Raw genomic sequence first — 23708 nt, 5'->3', positions numbered from 1 at the left:
AGTTAATTACTTTTTATATTGTACAAAATTTATATGGTATGTCATGGTTGAAATTAATTCATAATATTTTTTAACAGAACCACCGCCACCACCTCCACGATCCATATCTTTGCCATCGGAACCTATCAACAGTGAAGTCAAATTGGATGCAAATTCTTTAGATAACCTGTCAATTGATAGCATAGTTTTGACACAGATTCCTGAGAGAAGTTCACCAGATGGAGAAGACAGTGGTAATATAGCTAATATTGCATTGGGATCACCAGGGGTTGGAGGCAGTGATGCTGATGCTTGGTCATCAGATTGGGAAGAGATGCAAGATGCTCCTGTGGAGCACTTCTCTAATGTCTTGCTCTCTCTCAATGAAGATGAAGATGATTTACCAAAAATGGAGCATAAATGGGAGGTGGATGTAGCGAGTAATGTCAGTACAGCCTCTGCTGTTCAATTAAACAATGAAAAGAAAATGCAGATTAATTCACATTCAGAAAAGGCATCTTCAGTGTATAGTAGTGATAGTAATCAAGATGATACTAAGGGGTCTTGCTCAGCTAATAAGAAATCAAGTTCAAGTATGAAACTTAACAGTTTAAAGAATAATGAAATCACTCATAATGTGCAGGCCAAGAGAACTCAAAATCTTGGAGAGGAATTTGATGTCTTGGCTATTAAAGTTAATAAAAAGCATGATTCAGAATTGGACCTCTTTGCAGATCTTGTACCTAAATTTAACACAAAGAAATTTGACCTGGAGACCTTGTTAATGGAAGCCAACTGTAAAGTGCTAGGAATACAAAAAGTTCAGCTGCCATCAGTTTCTGAGACTTTAGCAGGGTTAGATACAAGTGCGGCTGGTGATGGGTGGGGGGAAGGTGAATGGGGGGAGCAGATTGATATGTTTGATGTGTCTCCAAGCAATACAGAAGGTAATTTACTATCTAAACCTCATGAAAGCCCTAAAACAAAATCAGTGCTGATGTCTGCAGGTAATCGCTCTTCATTGAGCATAGCAGTTACTAGCGAAGCAAAGGATAGCTGGAATGATGGCTGGAGTGAAGATTTTTAAACCGATATACGTATAAAGAAATGTGAAATGTGTGTAAATGTCGATTATTAAAAGTATAGTATGGTTAAACGTGAGAATTGTTGGTAAATTTTTGTTAGCTAATGTGATTAGACACTTCATTGTAAGTATATTATTTTGTTACCATTCATCATTATAACTGTATTTTATCCAAATATTTTGAAACAATAATATTAGAGTACCAATGCCAGGAATATAAGAATAAATTATATATTTGCTAGGTAAATTACAGCAAACAAATATGAACCCATCACACCAGACCAAATGGTCATATAAAGTACTGAAAATGATGGTATTTGATTAAGAAATGACTACATAATTTTTTACATCCTTAAAAACTATTCACGTCTCTTGCCCAATTCATCCTTAATAAATATGAGCCCACCACATATATTTAAAGTGAATGCATACAAAATCAGAAGTGCATTTGATAAACAACTTTGTAAAAGAAATAAATTCTGAAATTCATCTCAAAATAGATCTGTAATATCTAAATAATAATTTTTTGATCATTCTGTACCAGACAAAATCTCCAGATGGTAGTTCCTTTATGTAAATGTAGAGGGATTATGGTCTTAATTGTTGTGGTCGTGCTGGATAGACTGGCTCCCTCGGGGTGGTCATGACATAAGGAGGCTAAGTTAAGCACTGCTCTGTGTGTTTCCCATGCATGGTGATCTGTATTCTCCTTATTTCCGCTTGCCTGTGGGGCTGTGGCCCTCGGGTGGGCAGCACTTCTTTGGGAAAGGGTTGGAAATTAAAGAAAAAAAAAAAGGCTCAGTGCAGGCCCTGCTGAATCAGTTGATTAGTCTTTCATCACTCTTCACTGTCTAGAAGGATGATGTATTTTGCTAAAGCCAAGCAAGCATCAGAAAGCAGGCACCATTTTTGTGTGGCTGTCACCTGCTCCTCTGTTGGTCACTCACTTGTTTTGTTTTAGTAAATGTGCTAGCCTTCTGTTGTACTAGATGGGTGGAGGAATGTTTTGTAAATATTGGTCATGATTCCTCTGCACAATCCCTGACTGTGACATGAGTTTTTCCTGACTCACAAAGGGTATTTACAAGCCCTAGCATTCCTCATGATCGTAGTACAATCAAATACAGTAGTATTATTTCAGATTCTGTTCTTGATACTTCTCACCCTTCTTTTCACTGTAATCATAAGACTCCTCACTGGATTCCTTTACCTCTTCATATGGTAGAAGGCCCATTAACTGTCAAATTTTTTTACACTTCAGCCAATGAAGCTTCATATCACGAGTCAACCAGATAACCTGATGGGTCACTTTCCATACTCAGCATGATGGGCTGTGTGTAGTGCAGATTTATGATGCTACTCAGTGGATAACCTAGTAAAATTACAGACTGATGACAACAGATCTGTTACTGTTCTTAGACATTCTTACCTTAATATGTGCAGTGGAATGGTCATCTTTCCTTATTCAACTGTCCATCAGCGATCATTTAGTGAGTGCACAGAATATATTTTCCAGGAACTGCAACAGTTTGGGTACCCATTCTCCGAGTGGACATTTGTTTGTCTTGCACAGGGGCAATGTAAATACTCAAGCAGTGTTGACAAGTTAACTTCTGGTGGCTGTGAGCTCTCCTTTACCATGTATTTAGCAGGTATCTGCTTAAAAGTAACAGAGCTCTTACCTACTCTCTAACAGTGCCATCAGTGCTGGTATTTCAGACACCTCACTAAATATAGTTGCTAACATGCAAAATACTTTACTAATTCTTTCCCCTTCACATGAAGGTGAACCTTGCAAATTTTTTGTTTTTAAGTGCACTGTCCATCTCCTAACAAGGTAGGATGGCCAAAAAAAAAGAAAAGAAAAATCACTCGTCATTTATTCAGTTTAGTCTTGTCAGGACTGTAACATCCTCGCTCCCTTCTGTAGAGTGCAAGCACTCTACTTCCTTCCTGAAGGAAAGGTATCTGCTATGGACATGCACTCCATCTCCCATGAGCATCTTCATTTATACTCATAAGCTGCAGCTGTATATACTGATGGCTCTGAAGCCTCTGATGATGTATGTTACTTATGTTTTTCCAGAAAGTGTATTACAGGGACACTTATGTAATGCAGTTAGTATTGTCATGGCAGAGTTGTATGCACTTCTTACAGCTATTGTCCACATTGTGTCGCTTACCACTTCTTCAAAATGCATTGCAAGTTATTTGGAGTTTTGACTTGTTGCATCTCATTGTCCCCCGCATTCATACTGTCATTGAATGGGTGCTTTGATGCTAGCAATGGTTCTTGATATGAAGAACTAAAGCTATTCTCTCTTTCCTGGAGTTGAAATTAATTTCCTAGGAGTTGAATGACCCTTAGGGGTTCATCGCTTATCCATTATAATAATAATAATAATAATAATAATAATAATAATATTAAAAACCTAGGTAGTAGGTTGGTAGACATCAGCTACCCAGGGAGGTACTACCATCCTGCCAAGTGAGTGTAAAAGGAAAGCCTATAATTGTTTTACATGTTGGTAGGATTGCTGGTGTCTTTTTTTTTGTCTCATTAACATGCAAGGTTTCAGGTACATCTTGCTACTTTTACTTACATTAAGGTCACACTGCACATGCATGGACAAGCATATATATACAGACCCTTCTTGGTTTTCTTCTATTTTTCTTACTAGTTCTTGTTCTTGTTTATTTCCATTTATCTCCATGGGGAAGTGGAACAGAATTCTTCCTTTTAAAGCCGTGTGTGTCGTAAGAGTCGAGTAAAATGCCGGGAGGAAAGGGCTACTAACCCCTTTTCCTGTATGTATTACTAAATGTAAAAGGAGAAACTTTGTTTTTCTTTTTGGGCCACCCCACCTCGGTGGGATAGGGCTGGTGCATTGAAAGAAAGAAGAAAGAATAATAATGCTGATGATACTGTGCTTATGGGAGATTCTAAAGAAAAGTTGCAAAGGTTAGTGGATGAGTTTGGGAGGGTGTGTAAAGGTAGAAGGTTGAAAGTGAACATAGATAAGAGTAAGGTGATGAAGGTATCCAACAATTTAGATAAAGAGAAATTGGATATCACATTGGAGAGAGGGAGTATGGAAGATGTGAATGTTTTCAGATATTTGGGAGTTGACTTGTCAGCAGATGGGTTTATGAAGGATGAGGTTAACCATAGAATTGATGAAGGAAAAAAAGCGAGTGGTGCGTTGAGGTATCTGTGGAGACAAAAAAAAATGTTATCCATAGAGGCAAAGAAGGGAATGTATGAAAGTATAGTGGTACCAACACTCTTATGTGGGTGTGAAGCTTGTGTTGAAAATGCTGCAGTGAGGAGGTGGCTGGAGGCAGTGGAGATGTCCTGCCTAAGGGCAGTGTGTGGTGTAAATATTATCCAGAGAATTTGGAGTGTGGAAATTAGGTGGAGGTGTGTTGTTACTAAAAGTTTTAGTCAGAAGGCTGAAGAGGTGTTGTTGAGGTGGTTTGGTCATTTAGAGAGAATGGATCAAAGTAGAATGACTTGGAAAGCATATAAATATGTAGGGGAAGGAAGGTCCGTAGGGGTCGTCCTCGAAAAGGTTGGAGGGAAGGGGTAAGGAGGTTTTGTGGGCGAGGGGCTTGGACTTCCAGCAAGCATGTGTGAGTGTGTTAGATAGGGAATGTAGACGAATGGTTTTTGGGACCTGAGGAGCTGTTGGAGTGTGAGCAGGGCAATATCTTGTGAAGGGATTAAAGGAAACCAGTTAGCCGGACTTGAGTCATGGAAATGGGAAGTACTGTGCCTGCACTTTAAAGGAGGGGTTTGGGATATTGTCAGTTTGGAGGTTGACTTGTAAACTGTCGTATCTGAGCGCCTCTGCAAAGACAGTGATTATGTATGAGTGAGGTGAAAGTGTTGAATGATGAAAGTATTTTCTTTTTCAGGATTTTCTTTCGTTTTGGGTCACCCTGCCTCAGTGGGGGACAACCAACGTGTTGAAAAAAAAAAAATAATAACAACAGCAATAATGAAAGGAGCTGGCGCACTCAGATCACACATTGAGGTCCATGGTTCGATCTTTGGTACGGGTGGAAACATTAGAACGTGTACCTTAAGACTCCTATTGTCCCTGTTCATGTATCAGTAAAATAGGTACCTGGGTGTTAATTGACTGGTGTGGGTTGCATCCTGGGGATAAAATTGACCTGATTTGAATGAAATGCTCTGGATAACATTGTATCAATCGCATCTGCTAGAAAAATGACAGGGTGGATAATGAGAACCTTCAAAACTAGGGAGGCCAAGCCCATGATGACACTCTTCAGGTCACTTGTTCTATCTAGGCTGGAATATTGCTGCACACTAACAGCACCTTTCAAGGCAGGTGAAATTGCTGACCTAGAAAATGTACAGAAAACCTTCACGGCCCGCATAACGGAGATAAAACACCTCAATTACTGGGAGCGCTTGAGGTTCCTGAACCTGTATTCCCTGGAACGCAGGCGGGAGAGATACATGATAATATACGCCTGAAAAATCCTAGAGGGACTAGTACCAAACTTGCACACGAAAATCACTCGCTACGAAAGCAAAAGACTTGGCAGACGATGCAACATTCCCCCAATGAAAAGCAGGGGTGTCACTAGCACGTTAAGAGACCATACAATAAGTGTCAGGGGCCCGAGACTGTTCAACTGCCTCCCAGCATACATAAGGGGGGTTACCAACAGACCCCTGGCAGTCTTCAAGCTGGCACTGGACTAGCACCTAAAGTCGGTACCTGACCAGCCGGGCCGTGGCTCGTACGTTGGTTTGCATGCAGCCAGCAGTAACAGCCTGGTTGATCAGGCTCTGATCCACCAGGAGGCCTGGCCACAGACCGGGCCACGGGGGCGTTGACCTCCGGAACTCTGTCCAGGTAAACTCCAGGTAATAACAAGGGGCTTCTTATATTGTAGTATGTCATTGATGTATGCATTATACATGTACAGTGGACCCCCGCTTTACGATCAGCTCCCAATGCGACCAATTATGTAAGTGTATTTATGTAAGTGCATTTGTACGTGTATGTTTGGGGGTCTGAAATGGACTAATCTAATTCACAATATTTCTTATGGGAACAAATTCGTTCAGTAATGGCACCTGAACATACTTCTGGAATGAAATAATATCGTAAACCGGGGGTCCACTGTACTTGCATAACTAAAGATTATTATTATTATCATTATTATTATTATTATTATTATTATTATTATTATTATTATTATTATTATTCTTTCAACAAACTGGCCGTATCCCACCAAAGCTGGGTGGCCCAAAAAGAAAAACAAAAGTTTCTCTTTTTAGCTTTAGTAATGTATACAGAATGGGTTACTAGCCCCTTGTTCCTGGCATTGTAGTTGCCTCTGGCAACACGCATGGCTTAAGGAGGAAGAATTCTGCTCCACTTCCCCATGGAGATAAGAGGAAATAAACAAGAACTAGTAAGAAAATAGAACGAAACCCAGAGGGGTGTGTGTATATATATGCCTGTACTGCACATGCATGTGTAGTGTGACCTAAGTGTAAGTAAAAGTAGCAAAATGTACCTGAAATCTTGCATGTTTATGAGACAAAAAAGACACCAGCAACCCTCCCATCATGTAAAACAATTACAGGTTTTTATTTTACACTCATTGGCAGGACAGTAGTACCTCCCTGGGTGGTATTATTATTATTATTATTATTATTATTATTATTATTATTATTATTATTATTATAATATTATAATGGGAAGTTATTCATTCTCTTATAAAATGAATATCTAGGAGCAACCCTAATAATTGTAGTGTGTGTTGTGAAGGAGTGGAAACAAACAAACAGTGCTTGCAAATTATGTCACTATTACCACTACAGACCACTGTTGCATAAGCTAAGGCAAGAGTTTGATGTGTTTTTATATATGTAGTAGACCCTCGGTTATTGGCTGTAATCTGTTCCAGAAGGTTGGCCTAAATCCGAAAAGGCCGAAAACCGAAATATTTCCCATAAGAAATAATGGAAATCCAATTAATCCGTTTCAGACACCGAAAAGTATTAACCTTTAAACTGTCCAAATGTAGATCTATGTTCATGTGTGTAGCACTTTGTACGTAGATCTACTTTTTTTTTACATGCTTTCAAATGTAGAAAAAAAAAGGTCAGAGCACTACGCACATGAATGTTGATCTACGTTTGGACAGTTTAAGGGTTAAAAAAAAATACATTTTATAGAGAATAACTATACGTAGTTTTACACAAAACAATGAGAAATAAATATAAAGCACAAATTTTAATGATAAATGAAGACTCTTGTTGATATATTGAAGGCGAGGGGGGGAGAGGGAGTTGGGAATCGCCCTCCATAAGAACTTCAGGTATCAAAGCCCTATCTACTTCCCTTCTCTGTCTTTTACTGCCATAGTACATTCATTATTTACCTTAAAATATTTGTAGTCTTAATGTAGGGCGAGAGGTGAGTAGTATTTATTTGTAGGAATTCAGTGTAGGTAGCTGGTAGATGTAGATACATGTATGTAGCCATATTATTACATCGACATATCATGTTCACTGAGTTTAATTGTTTCTAACAACTACCTTTATATGGCATCATAAACAAAGGGAGAAGTAATGAATAATTCATGCCGAGAATTGTAAGCAAACGCTTATGAAGGGCGGTGACTGGACCAGACGCCAGATTCACAGTTTTCTCTAACGCTGAATCAGAGAAAACGTAATGTTTACCCTCCACCCTCCTCCCTCCCTCCCTCCTCGATTCGCTGGTATTCACCACTTGATAACATATAAACATTGCATGTTTATATGCCATATGCTATGTAATGTGTTTCTTATATAATTTTGAAGAAAATATCATAGATGGATTAATGAAAATGTCTATACAGTGGACCCCCGGTTAACGATATTTTTTCACTCCATAAGTATGTTCAGGTGCCAGTACTGACCGAATTTATTCCCATAAGGAATACTGTGAAGTAGATTAGTCCATTTCAGACCCCCAAACATACACGTACCAACGCACTTACATAAATACACTTACATAATTGGTCGCATTCGGAGGTAATCGTTATGCGGGGGTTCACTGTATTAACCTAAAATAAGATACAGTGGTACTGCGAGTTACGAACTTAATTCGTTCCAGAAGGCTGTTCAAGTGCCGATACCGAATGAATTTGTTCCCATAAGGAATAATGTAAATTAGATTAATCCATTTCAGACCCCCAAAAATACACTTACAAAAGCACTTACAAAAAACACTTACATAATTGTTCGACTTGGGAGCTGTTCGAAACTCGAGGTACTACTGTATTTAACCCTTAAACTGTCCAAATGTAGATCAACGTTTTTTCAACATTTGAAAGTATGTAAAAAAAGTAGATCTCTTTTTTTTTTTTTTTTTTTTTTTACATTTGAAAACGTGTAAAAAAACTTTGATCTACTTTTTTGTTTTTTGTTATGTTTGAAAATATGTAAAAAATCGTAGATCTACTTTTGGAGCACTATGCATGTGAACGTAGATCTGCTTGGACAGTTTAAGGGTAATGTGCCCAAGTACAGCCGATCTCCGAAATGATGGCCGAGAACTGGGATAGAATTTCCGCCAAAAAAGCAGCCATAATCCGAATTGGCAAATATCCGGAACGGCCGATAACCAAGGGTCCACTGTAATTAGAATGTAGGCAAAGTACGTCAAATTATTTTCTTAAAAAGAAAAAAATATTCTCTAGACTTATTTGACCAAGCTCAATAAAACCTGGTTTTGTGTATGTGTGAGTGAGGTGGGTTGATATGTTTTTGGAACACCGTACAACAGATTACAAGTTATGTAACCTGTACAATAGATGACAAGTTATATAATCTGTACAATAGATTGTGTTATGTATTCTGTACAGTAGATTACATGTTTATACTATTATACAGTATTTATTTAATGACCTTTGATCTTGTGTCTATGGTTTTGAACTATTGGAGTTGACATGGGTAGTTTTTTTTTATATAACTTTCCCCATTTTTTTTTTTTTTTTTAATTTTTACTGTGATTTTACTGCAAGTTGTGTAGTAGTAGTAAATACTTGCTGTATGTTTTTGTACTGCATGCTGAAAACTGGCTGAAATTCTTTTCTACTACAGTGGACCCCCGGTTAACGATATTTTTTCACTCCATAAGTATGTTCAGGTGCCAGTACTGACCGAATTTATTCCCATAAGGAATATTGTGAAGTAGATTAGTCCATTTCAGACCCCCAAACATACACGTACAAACGCACTTACATAAATACACTTACATAATTGGTCGCATTCGGAGGTAATCGTTATGCGGGGGTCCACTGTATTTGTATATGATCACTTGCTCAACTTTCCAGGCACAGTATTCATTTTTGTTGAAATGCCTTTCATTCCTATTTGAAAGTCACATGGTTAATGCAGATTATGTCTTGAATTTAATTTGCATCTGATTTACTGCACAGTTGTTAGATTGCACATCTCTCTCTCTCCCTCTCTCTCTCTCTCTCTGTCTTGACCCTCAATACTTGACTCATTATTTTTATACTACTGTCAGTAGTCCCTCCCCCTCCCTCTCTTTGCCATGCAGTACTAGTGACCAACATAGAAGCTCTCGAACCATTCTCCATACACAGTATTTTCTGGCATGTAAGGTGCACGAGTGTCGGCTGCTTGTGGCATGATGTTTCCAAGCAGTTGTAATGCAACGTTAGTAAACAACTTCTAAAGTGTAACCCAAAGCCTACCCTTGACCCTGACCTTGAGCATATTAGGTGCAGGCTGATTTTCCAAGACTTTTTGTGGGGGAAAAAGTGTGCCTTATATGCCAGAAAATACAGTAACTGGGCAAAAGATGTAACCATTCAGTCGAGTGGTTACAATGCTGGTCCTGCTATATGCACGGACCATGGCTTGAGTCTCTGTCTGTTATTCTGTTTATTCATTGACACTCATTCGTTATGACTTCCCTTGGGTTTATGACCAATATGAGTTTAGTATTTTTCATGACAGTAAAAATATAGCCAAATAATGAAAACAGTTTTCAGTTGTATTCAAGATAACATTCAAATTAGGTTTAAATTTTTTGAAGCAACACTAAGCATGGGTGGAAATGTTTGTCAGCTTTTTTCAGTATAAAAATTTTATACATTAAATGTATGTTAACAGATTAGTTATGCTATTTGTTTTGCTTGAAAACCTTTATTACCTCTGTATTGTAGAACATTTGTGCAAGATCTATGAAGAACTAAATGCCTTTTTTTTTTTTTCTCCCTCAAAATATATTAGGAGTTGTTTGTATTCTGTGTTAATGTGGTAGTTACATTCCTGTTAGAGATTGCAATGTGTATACAGATTACAGTAAATTAATCATTAAGTTTATCTTCTATAATAACTTTTGGTGTAAATCTATAGGAAGAAAGGATTATTTATCATCAGATTAGCTAAACCCCCAAATTTTATGTAGATAGGTCAAAGGCAATTTTTTTTTTACCTTTGATTATTAACTTTATGAAATGCTTATTGAAAAAATTAAGCCATCATGTTTGTAGATTATCCAAATAGGTCTCTGTAAAGTGCTAATTACTGGGAGTGGAAGAATGTGAGTGAAAGCTAGATCCTATGCAAAAACTATATGTCAGTTTTTTGGTATAGTTATGATAGATGTTTTCTATGCACCAGATCTGTTTAATTAAATGTGTATAGGTCACTGTTTGTGTAATTAGTCCTCTTCAAGGGGGGTTCCTTGGCATGGTGAAGAGGCTCTTGGTCTGAGGAATTAGACCTTTTGATCTACTTCCTCAGACCGAACCTAATTACCTCCTAATCCCCCCTTTCCCTATCCCATCCTCCCACATATTCCCTTTTCCCTTTCCTCCTCCTCTCCCCATCCCTCACCTATCCCCTTCCTGTTTTCAGTCTTTGGGATTCTTTCCACACACTAGTTCCTAGGTAGGGGGAAGGGTGCTGTGGTCCATCACATTCCATTGAGGTCCGTGGTGGTGGTGTAGTTTGCCGTGTAATCTGGATCGCCTGGGGATGTCCCACTCCCTCACCGGTCTCCCTGGGGTGGCTCTGGGTGTCTTTCGGGTGACAGGTGTATCTCTGGAAGCTGCCTTTCGGATTCCGGGGAATGGTGGCCGATGGAGGTATGCTTTGTGGCAGATATCCGGCCGCCCTCTCTTTTGTCCACTGAGGTGGCTCGGTAGGTATGAGGTTGCTATCCCAGATTGCTGGTTGACTGGCATGAAGGGTAGGGTATGGCACAGGTTTCATGCTGCATCTGCACTACTTGCAGTGCTGGGGTGTTCTTGGGCGCGGAGGGGGGATTTACGGCCCTTTCATTCCTCCTAGGAGCTCTCCCTCCACATTCCCCCCCTTTTTTTTCTTCTTTTTCTTCTTTTTTTTCTTTTTTTCTAAAAAACAAAAAGAAAGAAGTGACATAACCATGGAGTCCCAAGTCCATGAAACAGCTCTCTCCAGGCCCCTTTCTGCTACCGCACCTTGTTCCAACCCTACCTTGTTATTTAACCACTCTTTGGACATTTCTCATGCCCCTGTACCTCCTGCTAGTGCTATTTCGTTACCCACTCCAGTTACCAGGGTTCTGCCTGACTCCTTTGATATATCTGACCTCTGCCCTTCTTTGACCATGCTTCCGGCTTCTCCCTCTATGGTGTGGCGCTTTTCGGATCACCTGCCCATCCCATGTCGGACCAACTCAGGTCCCACACCTAAACACCCAAGACCATTACCTGATGATACTCCTTCGCTTCCTTCTCATTCTTCCCAGAAAGGACTGGCACGACACTTCCTCCCCTTACATGCTATGTTTCAAAATACACAATGGACTAAGTTTTTTGCTCTGTGACCTATTCCTTCTCCTGACTATCTTTCCGATCATAGTATTGGCAAGATGCTCCTACATCATGTTAGTTGAGATATACCCTTTCATGCCCTCAAGAGCAGTGCATGTATCATCATGGTACAGAATGCTAGCCAAGCTCGTGATCTCTCTCTCCTTACAACCATAGATGCTATTCCTGTTACTATTGAAAAATATCGTTCTCTCAATTCTTGTAGTGGTACTGTCATTCTACCTCATACCATTGTTCAACAGAATTTCTAGACATCTGGTGATGACATTCTGGAACAGCTTAGCTCCATGACCTCCCAATACTTACGTCCTCCCTGCCCGCAGGCGGAAACGATACCCTTGCAACGTAGCTAGCTTAACTTTTGACTGCTGTGAGCTTCTGTTCTCGGTTTATATTGCGGGACACTGTTTACAAGTTTGAAAAGCGATCCCTACACCGCAACAGTGTAGAAATTGCTGACGTTTTGGTCATTCAATGAAATATTGCAGGTCCATAGCTGAATGCCCAGTCTTAGGTGCTGATGACCTTACCAATACATCTTGTAGTCTACCTCCCTCTTGCCTTAATTGTCATGAGGTTCACCCATCTTACTCTCGCCGTTGCCAAGTTTACTTAAATGAGTGAGAAATCCGATGTCTCAAAGAGGCAGAAGGCTTTCCTTATGCTATAGCAGTCTCTCATCTGCACCTCCAGAGGAGACTTCTCTGTATTTCTTATTCTTGAGTTACTAAATGACCCCCCATCTCTGGGGTCCTAACTTTTGCAGCCTCCTCTGTGGTCACCCCTTCCACAGTCATCCCTGTCTAATTCTTTTGCTGCCTTTGGCTCAGAGGTCCCTACCTCAACACCTCATTCTGATCTCACCTCTTTCTCTTCTCACTCACAAGATTGTGTGTCTACAAGAGCTCATACAACAACTCCTCCCCATTGCCCCTCTACTTTTCCGAAGTTCAAAAAATCCCCATTGCTAAAATCTTCTTTAACCCCTCCTTCCCTTCTGCCTGCACATTTTTCCTTTCCAGTCTCAGTAACTGGTTCTCCACCTCTAACTGGCTCTGTTACAACTATGGAGGTTTGTCCTCCTCCTCATACAGTACCTTCCTCCCCTGTCCCCTCCCAAGTTTCTTCCTCTTCTGCCCCCTTCCAGGTCACTTCCTCTCCTGTCCCCTCCCAAGCTGCTTCTCCAGTTCCCTCTACCCTTTCATCCCCCTCTACTTTGGTACAATCCATCGTCACCCCCGATTTTTACTCACCCTTCTCCTTCCATCTCCATTATCGTCCCACATACAATGTCCTTGTTCTCTGAAACACTTGAAGGTATCTCCGAATATATTGAGGAGACTAGACCATTGATGGACACCGATCCACCTCCTCCTCCTCCTCTTCACTCTTCTCTGTCTGCACAACTCCATTCATTCTTTGCAGCGTCAGAATCTTACCCTGCTTGTGCATTTTCCACTGCCTCCACATGTGGACTTTTCTAACCCTTCTAGTCCATAGATACCTCTACCTTCAGATTTCTTGTATCTTTCTCTCTGCAAATCATGGCTTATTTACAGTGGAATATCTGGGACCTCAGAGGTAACTGGGGTGAGCTTCAGGTGTTGCTCTCCCAGTTTTCCCTAGTTTGTGCTTGTTTACAAGAACCCAAATTGTGCTCTGCTGTTATCCATCCCATCTTGGGTTATGTTTTATATTCATTGGATCCTTTTCCCGATGGACCCTCTAAAGAAAGTGCACTTCTTATACACACTGGTATTCCATACTATCAGCTCTTTGTTCATACTTCACTGCATTACACTGCAGCCCGCATCCACTTGAATAAGTCGTATACAATCTATTCTTTGTACCTCTCTCCTTCTCGAGCATTATCTATCCCAGATGTTGCATTTCTGGTTTCTTCCTTACTGCCACCACCTCTGTTACTTGGCGATTTTAATGCCCATCATTTCCTCTTGTGGGGGGAGTCGACCTGTGACTCCTGCAGCATTCAGTTGGAGGCTTTTCTCACTTGTCTCCCCCTCCATGTTTTAAATATGGGTATCTCACCCATTTTGATCCTCGTACTCTCTCTCTCTTGCATCGATCTCTTGGTTTGCTCTTCCTCAACTGTACTAGACTTTACCTGGTCTGTCCTCCCAGACTTGCATGACATCAATCATTTTCCAGTCATCCTTACTTCTCCTTTGTGTTCACCACTTTCTTGTAGCCCACGCTGGTAATTTGACTGAACGAATTGAGACCTTTACTGAGCTTTTACACCTCTTCTCGACCTTAGTTTTAACCACAGCTTCACATTCTATACCCCAAACCTTGGGCAGGCACTCTTAGAGGTGCGTGCCCTGGTGGTCTCCTGCTTGTACTTGGGCAGTACAATAGAACCACAGAACGACTCCTTGATTTTAAGCAGAAGAGAGCGATCACCCACTGTGTCATCCGTGATGCCAAACGCACTTGCTGGCGGGATTGTGTTTCTGCCGTTACTTTGGTTTCCTCTATGAGTGCGGTCTGGAAAAAAAGTATGGAAAGTGAGTGATAAATACTCTCCCTACCTGGCTCCCGTTCTTAGGGTTGCCGGTGTGGCTATAGAAAACCCTATTGATGTTGAAACCACCTTGTCTGTAAATCTATGGTTTCTTTATACTTTGGTTTCCTCTATGAGTGCGGTCTGGAAAAAAAGTATGGAAAGTGAGTGATAAATACTCTCCCTACCTGGCTCCCGTTCTTAGGGTTGCCGGTGTGGCTATAGAAAACCCTATTGATGTTGCCACCGAAACTGGTAATCACCTTGTCCGTATCTCTCAGGGGCTCCATCTATGCCCCTTGTTTCTTTCCTACAAGTCTGTCAGAGAGTTAGAACCCTTAAACTTTTCTTCTATCAGAAATAATCTTACAATGTGCCTTTTACACTTCTGGAACTGGAGGCAATACTCTCCACTTGCCTATCATTGGCAGTTGCTACAGTATTTACACCAGTCAGTCCTTGCTGTCCTCTTACGACTCTTTAACCTTATTTGGTTGCAAGGAGTTCTTCCCCAGCTATGGAAATCTGCCATTGTTCTCCCTTTCTGCAAACCAGGTACTACAGGATATGATGCCTCCAACTATCTTCCCATTCTCTTACCAGTGCCCATGATGCCTCCAACTATCTTCCCATTCTCTTACCAGTGTAGTTTGCAAGGTGATGGAACATCTGGTAAATAGAAGTTTGATTTGTTATTTAGAGACACGCAATAGTCGCTCCACTAGTCAATATGGCTTTCATAAGGGCTGTTCTACCTTGACTCCTTACAATGCTTGGATACATATGCCTTTGCCAATAACCTTTGCCAATTGACCTTGAAAAGGCATATGACATAACTTGGATGTATAATGTCTTGGCCCAGGCCCACTCCTTAGGCCTCTGAGGCACTCTACTATTTTTCCTTAAGAATTTCTTAATTGAGAGACATTTCCATGTTCAGGTTAATAAAATGATTTCCCCGGACTTTGTCCAAGCTGAATGTGTTGAAGAGGGATGTATTCTGAGCACAACACTTTTTCCCCTTGCTATAAATGATCTGGTATCTATTTTCTGGCATCTCATTGCACTTTCTCTCCAGCATGTGGTCAACCGTGTTTACAGCTGAGCCACTACTCATGGGTTTAAATTTTCTAGTACTAAAGCTCGCCAAATTACTTTCACTAGACGTTCTGTCGTCTCTGATCATCCATTGTACATACATGTATATGGCTCGCGTCTCCCAGGTGATACGGTCAGGTTTCTCAGCCTTCTGTTTGACTCAGTTATCCTGGAAACTTCACATTACCTCTCTGAAGGCAACTTGTCATAGCCGGCTGAACCTCCTTAAAACCCTTGCTCATCTTTCATGGGGTGGCTGATTGTAGAACTCTCCTTCAACTACATTCGGCCCTATTTTTTTATTTTTTTATTATCACACTGGCCGATTCCCACCAAGGCAGGGTGGCCCGAAAAAGAAAAACTTTCACCATCATTCACTCCATCACTGTCTTGCCAGAAGGGTGCTTTACACTACAGTTTTTAAACTGCAACATTAACACCCCTCCTTCAGAGTGCAGGCACTGTACTTCCCATCTCCAGGACTCAAGTCCGGCCTGCCGGTTTCCCTGAACTCCTTCATAAATGTTACTTTGCTCACACTCCAACAGCACGTTTTATCAAAACTCAATTATGCCTACCAGATATATTCAGCGGCCTCTCCTACAACTCTTTCTAGCCTTAATCCCATCCATCACAAGGGATTATGTTTATTCCTTGGTGCTTTTCGCTCTTCAACAGTTGAGAGCCTCCATGCAGAGGCGGATATTCCATCCTTGACCGATTGCCGTGATGCTCATTGCCTTCGCTCTCAATGACCTCAACAATCCTTCCATATATAGGGGTACCTTGACTTATGAGTTTAATTTGTTTCGTGGCCCAGCTCATAACTCAATTTGCTCTTATATCAAATCAGTTTCCATAATTGAAATTAACTGAAATGCCATTAATCTGTTCCAGCGTAATTGCTGGCTCTTGGGAGGCAGGAGAAAATTCTTCAATAAAACGTTAATATCAACTCTCCAGCTTATTTATCTATCACAGTTGATCTAATATGGCATAATAAACAATAAAAATAACATAGAAACATGATGTATACTCTAGAATGAATGAAATATGTCATTATGTGACGAGTGGTGGTTGCCACTCCCGAGGTAAAAATAATTATTGCTCTGGCCATATCTTCCCATTCTTTCCCTTCTGAGGTCTTATTATAAGAGAAAACAAAGTGTTTGTGAGGCTAACTGCACTAGTTCACTAGTTTCAGAAGGAAAACACTGAAACGAGTGATTTTCTCTGAATTTTTTTTTTTTTCCGAGTCAGGAGACCGGCGTATGTTTTGGGTGAATATCTCAGAAGTAAATTATTGTAAATGCTCGTGCCTTCTCGCAGAGAAGGCATGAGGCACAAAGTACATACTGCGCTTGTACTGCCTTGCCAAGTCGACTACACACACGCCTTGCTCGTGTTTTTCTGTGATTTCATGTTTTAATTCAATGGACTTCATCCTCTTCTTCTTCTCAGCATTGTCCTTTGCACTTACATACTTTCTTAGGACCCATGGTTAGAAAAAAGAAATTTGGCAAAATAACTGCACAAAGCACAACCACAACACAAGAGAGATGCTTCCATGGTGAGGTAACCATGTGCACTGTTGTGGCGTTTGATGCGCCAACTAGTGACGGTGTATCTGAAGCTCTTAACTCGTATTTTGGCCCGCAATTCAAAGCAAAAAATTGACTTAGCGAAGGCTCGTAACTCGGAAAACTCGTAAGTTGGGGCACTCGTAAGTCAAGGTACCACTGTAGAGGATAGTCACTGATGTAAGTTGATGTTCTTTATTTGTTCATCGCCCCTGTTTACTCCGTCCCTTTTCTCTTCGCCTACTTTCGCTCGTCTTCTCTTCAGTTACTACCTTTCCATGTTCATGTAGCATCTCACTTTTCCCTACCCCCTTGGGAAGTTCCAATGGTTCGTGTCTGTTCTTTCTCACCGCCATGCGCGAAAGCCCAACTGCCCATGGTGGCTTCTCACTCTCTTTTTCTTAACCACTTCTGATCTCATTCTCATGCCATCGCAGTGTACACCAATGGTTCCAAGTCTTCTGATGGTGTCGGATTCGCAGCAGTGTTTCTGGACAGCATCGTGCGAAGGCATTTATTATCCTAGGCTATCATTTTTACGGCTGAATTGTATGCCATTCTCGTAGCGCTTATCTGTATTGCATCTGTGCCTGTATCACTATTTGTGGTTGTTTCAGACTCCCTTAGTGCTTTACAGTTTATAAGAACATTTGATACACCTCATCCCCTGGTTCTTCGTAACCAACTTTGGTTACGCCGTATCTCTAGCAAGTGCAAATATATTTTTTTTGTTGGGTCCCCGGTCATGTTGATATACAGGGCAATGAACAGGCAGACACTGCTGTGCGTTCAGCAGTACATGACCTTCCAGTTTCATATAGAGGTGTTCCATTCACAGACTATTTTGCTGTGTTTGCTACCCACCTCTGCACCTGTTGGCAACGATGTTGTTCTGATCTGCTACATAACTAAGTAAAGTTTTCTGGCCGTCGTCTTGTCGTCAGTGTCAAGGTTGGGAGACTACTCTCTCCTGTCTTCGCATCAGCCACACTCCTCTTACTCATGGGTATCTCATGGAGAGGCGCCCTGTTCCACTCTGTGAGAATTGTCAGGTTCCAGCCAGTGTCTGTTAGCCGTATTTTGTTGGAGTGCCCACTCTATCAGTGAGCATGCAGAATTTACCTCCAATGTTATCACCACTCTACTGCTCTTACTTTACCATCCCTTCTTGCTGATGAACCTTCCTTTAACCTAGACTCTCTTGTTGGCTTTTAGACAGTAACTGATTTACAGCACAAACTCTGATGATGCTTCTTGCAATCCTCACAGCTCTTTCTACCTCACTCTCTTACTACCCTCTACACCTGCACTATCCACCGCCCCGCTGCACTCCATGACATAATAATAATACCTCTCCCTCTTGCTACCCAACACCCCTGCACCCTTCCATGCCCTGCTGTGCTATATGACCTTTGTAGATTTAGTGCTTTGTTTTGATTATAATAATTGTATAATTAGTATTAAGAATCTTTGTCTTGTTAAATTGTAAATTTCTTAATGGAAAAGTGATGATATATTGAAAATTTGAAAACAGTGAAAATCTGAAGTGGCATAATCTTTCGTACTAACGTAATTCTGTGTGAGTTGATGTTTACTTTCAAATATGTGGAAAGTGCTTAATCATATAGACCAGTGTCAGCCTGGATTGTTTTTTCATGGAAGCAGGCATCCCTTACCATGGCAAATGCAGCATCAAATATTTATCTAGGTATCTAAGTATTGTAACATTCAGTGAGTATGTTATAAATTTGTTTATATTTATGATTAGTGTATTAGATCTAGTCATATTGTAAGTGCAGGCAAAGTGTGACTGTTATACTTTATTTGTGCATTAACCAAACTACTCTGTAGAAATTTTGATCTGATATTTCAACTGCTATTGAATTTTTGACCCTTGAAAGTGTGGGGATGGTTAATGGTTGACCTAAAATATTTAGGAACAGCATCCATTTTTGCACATATGGAGAGTTCATTATTTGGTCATTAGGCTCTTGATTTATATAATATAAGGTTTAGAAGTAGGAAAAAGCATTTTGTGTAGAGGTTCCATGAACTATGGTATGTGCTGCTTCACCTTTGTCAGCTGTTTCTCACCAGGTCGTTCTGAATGGACCCTGAGGTATGCACTGGAAGACAGCAAAGGGTGTACAGGGTCAGATCACTTACTAGGTGAAATGTGATCTAACAGTCTACTGCTGTTGTTATAAAAGTTATATCAAGAGATTGCTATCACTTTTAGTGGTTCATGGAACTTGAACACAAAAATATTTTGTACTTCTGTGAGAGTGAAGATCCTTTAACTAATGGCCTTCAGAAATATGTCTAAAGTATCAGATGTAAATATATTGGCTTATTTGATAAAGGATGTCCATAATTTAACTTAATAACCACTAACAGCAGTCAGTAATGAGCAAACTAATTTAAACAAATAGACCTAAATATTTTTAGGTATCAGCTTCATTTGTTTTATATTGTCGGTTAAAATATAGGCTTCATTGAAAAGCATGATCCCAGAAGATGATGTCATTGTTTGCACTGCATCTTTCATTATTATGAAGAAATCAACTAAAGGAAAAAGTGCCCCTAATCTTATTATTTTTATTTTTTAATTCTTGTTCTTATTTTAAATTGGCACCCCATAACACAGAGTGACTTTAGGTATTATTGATTAATCAGATGCAAACTGAGTCTACTCCATGACTAAATTTTACCATTACTACTATAGCTGTGGTATCCATGGCACATGTTCATACCAACATTAAGCAAAGATTTATTGAACCAAAGGGATCAGTGCAAGCAAATAAAATTATCACTTAAATTAATGGAAACGTGTCGCCAACAAAAAAAAATTGTTGTATAAAATTATTAGTTAGTGGAAATGTAATTTAAGTACTTGGCATTCAGGTAAAAAAAAAAAAAGTTAATAGTATGAGAATTAAAGCTAATTATTGCAGTACTTGAGAAGCATTTTATAACATCACATATCACCATCTGTCACTTTCACTGTTCCTCAGCTTACACAGTCCTCTCCAGCTGTCCCTTTCAACACTTTTACCATAACCTCAAAGACCTCCAAAATCTTTCACCTCAAGACCTAGCAATAACTCTACCATTTCTTCAAAAGTTACATTCTCTGACCAACTACCCTACCTACTTTTGCTACATCTGTTGCAGAAATACATGTGCACCTGTACTCTTTCCCTATCCTCCCCAGGTGCAACAAGTTGTTCCACCTTACAGGCTCCTCCATCACTAAAGCCACCTAATTTCGCACAACTTAGTCTTCCCTTGATCGGTGTCAGTGTCTGTGGCCTCTCTACCCCACTTTCCTTACCTGTTCCATATATTGTACTACCTTCAACTTCCCTTTTCCCAGAGACATTTAAAGCCCTAACAGTTTATCCCATATAGACATAGCTGGAAATGAACTTTGATAATTCACAAGTTTAACTCATCAGGACCCTCATCCTAATCTAAGTGTACAAACACACTGCATAACTCTTGACTACAGTAACATCCCAGCCTCATGATCCCATTCCCCATATTGTTGATGTCTTGCTACTTCCTACATTTGCAGCTAACATACATGCTACTTCTCACAACACACAAAACCCCACGACATACAGATCCTTTTATCACAATGTTATCTGTACCACCTCACACTGACTAAACCAACCACTCTAGTCCATAACCACCCCCTGCTTACATTTACTGCTTTATAATGGAATGTCAGAGGATGCAGAAGAAATTGGTGAGAGCACCAAATGTTTATTTCTCAGTTTTCCCTTGTATGCATTTGTTTTCAAGAACCTAATGCAGTTGGCTTTCCTGTCTCTGGTTATGTTTTTAACAATCATTCTGGCAACAGCGTTGGTCTGAAGTAAAGGACAACAAATTGTTTTCCATCAAACTGCAGTTAGGCTTCTTGTCACCATCTTTCCCTCTGTTGGTTGTGGAAAACTCTGTTCACATGTTTACAAATTGACCATACATGACTGACACACGGATACCAACACTGCTTTGCAAGGACTGTCAGATACCTCTAACAGTTCTTCATATAATAATAGGCTTTCCTATCTGTCAGAGAGAATGCTGAATTTACTTTTAACATCTTCACTGCCCTAATGCACTCACTAACTGTCCTCAATGTAAAATAAAACCATACCATGGGCAGGGATAGAATTGTGTCAATATGATTTCGTGAGTCATGTCCTCAATGTTTAAGTCCTTCCAGTGGACACAGACTCCTCCTATACTTATAACAAACTAACCTGTTCTAAGATCTATGATGTTAATTTTACACCTTTCTAACCCTCATCTTCACTTACCCTTGCCCTTATAACTTAAGCCATGTCAGTGATGAATGATTCCTATGGATTTGGGTGTACAGAATAAAACGATCAAATTATGAACTAAACCTGCATGAGGTCATACAGTGCTGCATTCGAGTATTTAGAGTATTACGAGTTTTTCATTTTTTGAGAGAAGAAAGCAGGGTGCCTAAGAGTTATAATGAAAATTTAAGCCATATAAACGTATGATTTAAATTCTAGATGGTGTGAATTAATCTTGTCCTCTCGACTGTGGCTGGGACTAGGTCCAAGGTCATGGCAAGTTGTCCATTGAAAATACCAGAACCAGAACAAACTAAAATTTGCCCCAGTCATGGGTTTGGAGTAATCATTACATAATATATTTACCTCATTTGGTTAGGTATTTGTGAATTAGTTGGATTTTATGATAGGGCAGTAGGGATGTGATTCCTAATAACTAGCTTATATCAGATATAGAAAAACTACATGAATTGAATTTGTCTGCTCTCATGACCTTCATGTTCCATCTATGTATAGGTTAGTCTCAGACATTAGTAGAAGCTCGTTATTTGTTCGGTGCCCCTGCTTACTCCAATTGTTTTCTCTTTGTCTTCACTCTGGTCTTCTCTCCAGTTACCTTCCTTGTATGTCCGTGTATCGTCTGCCTTTTCCTTTCCCCCTTGGGAGGTTCCGATGGTTCATGTGTGTTTTCCCCTACTGCCGTGCGCCAAAGCTCTCCTACCTATGGCTACTACTTGCTCTCTTTTTCTTGATCACTTCCGGTTGCATGCTCATGCCGCCACTGTTTATACACATGGTTCTAAATCTTCTGATGGTGTTGGGTTCAAAGTGGTGTTCCCTGACGATGTTATCTGGGGTCATTTGTTAGATTCAGCTAGTATTCTTACCTTCGAGTTGTATGCCATAGTCATAGTGCTTCTCCTTATTACATATATGTCTCCTTCAGCATTTGTGGTCATTTCAGATTCCCTCAGTGCTTTACAAGCCATTAAACAATTTGATTCCCCTCATCCATTGGTCCTTCATATTCAACTTTGGTTGCGCTGAGTGGCTAGCAAAAACAAAGACTTCATTTTCTGTTGGGTTCCTGGACATGTTGATACGCAGGGCAGTGAACAGGCGGATGCTGCTGTGCAGTCAGCGGTATATGATCTTGTTTCCTATAGAGGTGTTCAGTTCAGGGACTTTTACACTCTGCCCGTCTTCTTGGCTGTTGGCAACAACGGTGGTCGAACATGCACCATAACATATTGCACTTTATTAAACCGCTTTTGGGTTTGTGGACATCTTGTCACCATTGCCGTACTCGGGAGACTGTGCGACTGTGCTCTCCCCTCTCCGCATTGGCCATACTCGCCTTACGCATGGGTATCTCATGGAACGACACCCAATTCCTCTTTGTGAAGTTTGTCGAGTCCCTATTTTGGTTCTTCACTTTCTTGTGGACTGGTTTACCAGCGAGCTTGCAGGATTTACCTCCATTGATGCTGCCGCCCTACCGCTCTTACCATAGCTTCCCTTTATGCAAATGGCCCTGCCTTTGACTTACGATCATATTTTGACTTTGTGTCAGCAACTGCTTTACTATCGAACTTTGACACAACCCCTAATGTCGCTTACAGCCCTTTCCTCCCATCATCTCTGATCCCCTCTCCACCTAGCTGTTTATAGCCCCAACACTGTTTTCTGCCCTGCAGCTCTACATGACCCTTGTTGGTTTAGCTCTTTATTTGATTATAACAATAATACATGAATTGAACTCTGGAGTTTTTAAGCTAGTGGAGGAATTTTGGAGGGTGTGTAAAGGTAGAAAGTTGAAAGTGAACATAGATAATAAGGTGATGAGGGTATCAAATGATTTATATGAAGAAAAATTGGATATCACATTGGAGGGAGGGAGTATGGAAGAAGTGAATGTTTTCAGATATTTGGGAATTGATGGTCAGCAGATGGGTTTATGAAGGATGACATTAACCATGGAACTGATAAAGAAAAAAAAAGGTGAGTGGGGCTTTGAGGCATCTGTGGAGACAAAAAACGTTATCCATGGAGGCAAAGAAGGGAATGTATGAGAGTATAATTGTACCAACACTCTTATATGGGTGTGAAGCTTGGGCTGTAAATACTGCAGCATGGAGTAGGCTGGAGGCAGTGGAGATGTGTCTAGAGGCAATGTGTGGTGTAAATATTATGCAGAGAATTTGTAGTGTGGACATTAG

The 23708-nt window shown here is 40.3% G+C and overlaps 1 protein-coding gene across 1 annotated transcript in view; it reads left to right on the top strand.

The window, feature by feature from the left end:
• LOC128684078 (protein-associating with the carboxyl-terminal domain of ezrin) overlaps window positions 1-8988 on the top strand; it is a 63998-nt gene extending 55010 nt beyond the window's left edge. Inside the window, exon 11 of the mRNA XM_070091175.1 lies at window positions 78-8988. Within this exon, the coding sequence (XP_069947276.1) occupies window positions 78-1066 (989 nt within the window). The 3' untranslated portion in view covers window positions 1067-8988. The remainder of the gene's footprint in view (window positions 1-77) is intronic.
• Window positions 8989-23708: the final 14720 nt, after the last annotated feature.

This window comes from Cherax quadricarinatus, chromosome 3, assembly GCF_038502225.1.
Source record: "Cherax quadricarinatus isolate ZL_2023a chromosome 3, ASM3850222v1, whole genome shotgun sequence".
NCBI lineage: Eukaryota > Metazoa > Arthropoda > Malacostraca > Decapoda > Parastacidae > Cherax > Cherax quadricarinatus.
The sequence above is the reverse complement of the archived record's forward strand: the minus strand, read 5'-3'. Positions and strand labels throughout refer to the sequence as shown.